Source organism: Xiphophorus hellerii, chromosome 2 (assembly GCF_003331165.1).
Source record: "Xiphophorus hellerii strain 12219 chromosome 2, Xiphophorus_hellerii-4.1, whole genome shotgun sequence".
Taxonomy (NCBI): domain Eukaryota; kingdom Metazoa; phylum Chordata; class Actinopteri; order Cyprinodontiformes; family Poeciliidae; genus Xiphophorus; species Xiphophorus hellerii.
This window is the reverse complement of record NC_045673.1, coordinates 9,716,153-9,720,493: the sequence shown is the minus strand read 5'-3', so window position 1 is coordinate 9,720,493 and position 4,341 is coordinate 9,716,153. Positions and strand designations below refer to the sequence as shown.

The 4,341-nt window shown below is 37.0% G+C and overlaps 1 protein-coding gene across 1 annotated transcript in view; it reads right to left on the bottom strand.

Moving 5' to 3' along the window:
- Window positions 1-4,341, bottom strand: part of tln2b (talin 2b) — a 104,645-nt gene that overhangs the window by 9,438 nt on the left and 90,866 nt on the right. Inside the window, 3 exon segments of the mRNA XM_032582982.1 lie at window positions 1,724-1,829; window positions 2,626-2,652; window positions 2,654-2,734. Coding sequence (XP_032438873.1) covers window positions 1,724-1,829; window positions 2,626-2,652; window positions 2,654-2,734 — 214 coding nt within the window.

Here is a 4,341-nt window from a genome sequence, read left to right as displayed (position 1 = left end):
CTGGAGGAGATCGATAGCAGACATTGGATTACTGATGCCTTTTTCTTTCTGCTTTGCACTGAAGGTAAACAGAAACAACAGCAGTGCATTTCCATTTCATTTACCAGTGCAATTATGCCTTCCTTTCATCATCCTAAAGATGCTCAAATGTTTCCATTATCACAATAATGCCTCAAAGGAAACTGAGATAAACGTAAGCTAGATGGAATACACATCTGATGGATCATTGTCTTTTTAAAGGCTTTTAAATGTCCATAAAACTGAGCTGCTCAAGGACAGCCTGGTGAAGCAGATGGGGATGATGTTTATAGATTGTCTATCACTGGGGAAATCTGTTATCCCCCCCAAACCCCCAAGCTGCCTACTCTTCGGCCCCCCACTGACCCTGATGAAAGTTGATCTGGGTGAACAAAACACGCCGTATACCACTTACCTCCATCTAAAGCAGCAAAGGAGGAGGGGGATGGAGAGAAAAAAAAAGAGAGACCACATGGGACATTAGAGAGGTGAAGTGGATAGCCCCACTGTGTGTCAGGCTGTTCTCTGAAATCTAATTCTCACCCAAACAGAATCTATTAGCCCTGTCAGATGCAGTACTGAAGCATGCAGAAACACTGCTGTAACCATCCTACAAAGCTTCATTTGAAGAAATTTGCATGGCGATTACATTGAGCTACAATTTCAATATTCTAAACTGATTTTTGGGAGCCATCTTTATTAGAGATGCTGACAGGTTTGGTGGCTTGACTCACTAGTGCAACAGTGTTATTCATGAGCAGGAGGATTAGGGCTCCTTCCACTAATCTTCGACATCTACACAATCCTGTCAGGGATTTTTACATTTCATCAAACTGTGTTGGCTCCTACTGGTACCCTGCCTCACTTAAAGCTGAATGTTGTCTACAAATCCAGCTCAATCAGTTTCCCTCTGCTCCAAAACAATGTGTCATAGTAATACTGAAATTCAAATCTGCATAATATTTATGACAGGTACAGCACCAGACACATTTATTGCCACCCTTGTTAAAAATGTGCTAAAGCATAAATACGTAAAACAAAAAAATAAAATATACTACTGTAATAATAGAATCACACACTATAAAAATAGAACACTTTGACCTTTAGTTCAGCTTTCTTGTAGTCAGAGGGTTGTACAATATTTTCACAGCAGGGATAATAGTAACTATGACACACTCATTTTTTGTGTAAAAATATTTCTTAACATGAATTTTATTTAGATACATATCATGGATTTTTTACAGGGTCCATACCACCGCAATAAAAGATTAATTTACTCTAAGACCTTTAACATATTTAAGAGGGTGTCTATAAAAATGGCGGCCCTGGAATCTTTTGTTGATGACAAAGCATACAGGCTCAGACACAGATTATTAGAGAACTCTTGTGCTCTCTAAATGTGTTGAGAACAGTCTGCTTGTAATTCTCATCTCTGTTTCTACAGATGTCATAAAATATAAAATATATACTGAGTACTCTGGACTGCATGGAGTCTTGTTGCCATTAATAATAATATCAAAAACATAATAATTTTCAAAGGTTCCTTAAACCCTTGAATGCTTCTGCTGCATCCTCCAATAAATGTTGCACCAGGCAGAATGGGGGCATTAGTGACTAAATGGCACTAAGCTATACTCAGTGACTAAGAGTGTTTGATCAGCAAAGTGAGTGCGTGCGTACGTAAGTGTGTGTTTGTGGATGTCACCTTTCATGGCCTCGGCTGTCTGGACAAGCTCCGTCACACAGGCTGCCACATGCTTTGAATGCATGGCCAGCTGCTGCTTCTGCTCTGGCATCGGTCTCTGCAACACCTGAAAACACAAGAGCACATCTTTGTTAAGTGTACAAACACAAGAAAGAGAGGTCAACTGGAGTTATGCTCCCAGGTTATGACAGGGATTACAAAAAAAAACAACAAAATAAAACCTGTTCATGTCAACTCAAATTTTTAGGTTCATAAAAGAAAATAATTCAAACATTTGATTTGGGTTTTTGAAGTTTGGCTGAGCAAAGCATTTTTTTTCATTGTATGCTCTTAAATACAATACATTCTGTATACTACCTAGGTAATCTACATGAACTGGGACTGTCACACAAGCTGGCATGTAATTAGCCAGTCCAACAGGAAAGATACAATACTGGAAATGTGATATGTTTTGTCTTTCCAAAAGTTTATAATGATAAATGTTGTTACAAACAGATATTAAAATGTATGGTTACAAAAATGCCCTTTTCTTAATCTTGATACTAAAAAACCTTAGTCTGTTTTGAGACCTAATTACAAATGAATAGCTGTGCTAAAGTCAGAGGTTAAGTGTAAATCACTGAGAAAGGTTTTTCAAAATTTTCAAGAATTAATCTTGTACATCAGACCTGATTAATGTTGCAATAAAATATTTCATCTAAAAGTAACTTGACTTAATTTCTACAACCTTATATATATATATATATATATATATATATATATATTCTGTATATTAACTCTCATTTGAAAAAACTGTTCTTGTTCAGAAAAATAAATGGTACAAGCCATGACCTACATAGAAAAGAATCTTTCCCAAAATATTTCCTTTTCAATAAAGATGGTTTATGTAAGTGTACACACACCTGCAGTACTTGTTCCAGAAGGTTGATAGTATTCGGTGGTGCACTCAGTGCCGTATTGTAAGGCTTTTCCTCTCAAGTCCTCGCTCACCTCAGGATGATGTGCAGCTTGCTATAAAGTAAGTAAAGGCTGAAAATTACAGTTACTGTCACTATTTAAGGACCTAAATGTATAAAATAGGTTGGAACCTAAAGCATCAGAAGCCAGAGAAAGCACACAGTTGTGAGAACATGTTTAAAGAAAACTATTAAAGTTCATTCAGAATTTTAGTAGATCACAGGAAGGTTAAACATATATCAAAGTTTTATCTTTTTGATTTTTCAGCTGCTTTCTGTCATGAAAATTGCTGGATTTGAAAATGTTTTAAAATCTCACCAAACAGCACACTCTCCTCAATTCCTTGTTTTGCTTCTGCTATTCCCTTTATTTCTGACTCACAAAGTCATGGCAAACAAATACACCCTTGATTTTAATCAGGACACAGTTTTCCTCTCTTTAGCCACACACACAATGGAAGCTGAGGTGTTAGAGTAAAATGTTTTACTTTGTTTAGTATGGTAAATGGCCTTTGCTTGTATAGCACTCTTTCAAGTTGCAGAGGACACAAAGTGATTCACACCACATTCTGTCATTCACTCATTCACACACACAGTGGCAAGCTACTGGGCAGTAGCCATAGCTGCCCTGGGGCACACTGACAGAGGCGGGGCTGCCACACACTGGTGCCACCTGGCCCTCTGACCACTACCAGCAGAGGTGGATGGAATGGGAATAAAATCGGCAACCCACTGATTGTGGAACAAATGCCAGTGTCACCACCATCATCCCCATATGATTTCAATAAACCCTTTTGGGTTTCCTTACATTTTTTATGGTGGTTTTGAAGTTTACCTTTGAATAATTTCATTTCTGTTTTGTGCATAAATATACATCAGCTCTAAAAGAAAAAAGCAATATGTCTGACATATACTTGAAAAGCTGATATCCATGGCAAAGCAATGATGGCTTTCCTTAATAATAATAAAAAATCTTAAAGTAAAAAAATAATATCAGACTTTAGAACTGTTATATCTAGTACAGATTAATAATAAAGAAACACTTGTTAGAAAACGCATTTCTTTAAATTTGACTAAAATAAACCATGGTTATTTGATTTCTGTTGTGGTGTGCTGACTAAAAGCGTGTATACCATCTCCTGCATTCGCAAATATTATTACTTGTACTTCTTTGTACATCTGTTCAATAGAGGTAGGGTGAGAACATACATTTTGTTGGGTTGAACATGGAGACTGCTATTGTAGTAAGTCTCAACATGCTTATACAAGATGCTGAATACAGTTTGAAATCCTAACTTCATTAATATTTTGTCTATGATCTCTTATAGTTTGAAATCACTTAAAATCTGTGCTGTTGGGTTAAGCTTTACTAAAAGTGAAGATCTTGAATCAGTTCAAAATTCTGATTATACCACCTCTACTTAAAATTCAGCCACCACGACAATTTCTTGCTGATGTTTAAATGTGAAAAAACACAGCCTGCGCTGCTCAATCATCCATCCATTTCTGTGTTCTTAAAATTGCTCAGCGGGTGACGAGTATATCCTGCTTTCTAGTCTGACTTTGAACACTGACTGAGTCACTTCCCGCAGTAGCATGCAGAAAATAAACTCGACTCGATAATATCTGCTCTCAGCAGGCTCAAGTTCACATGTTCCCTGC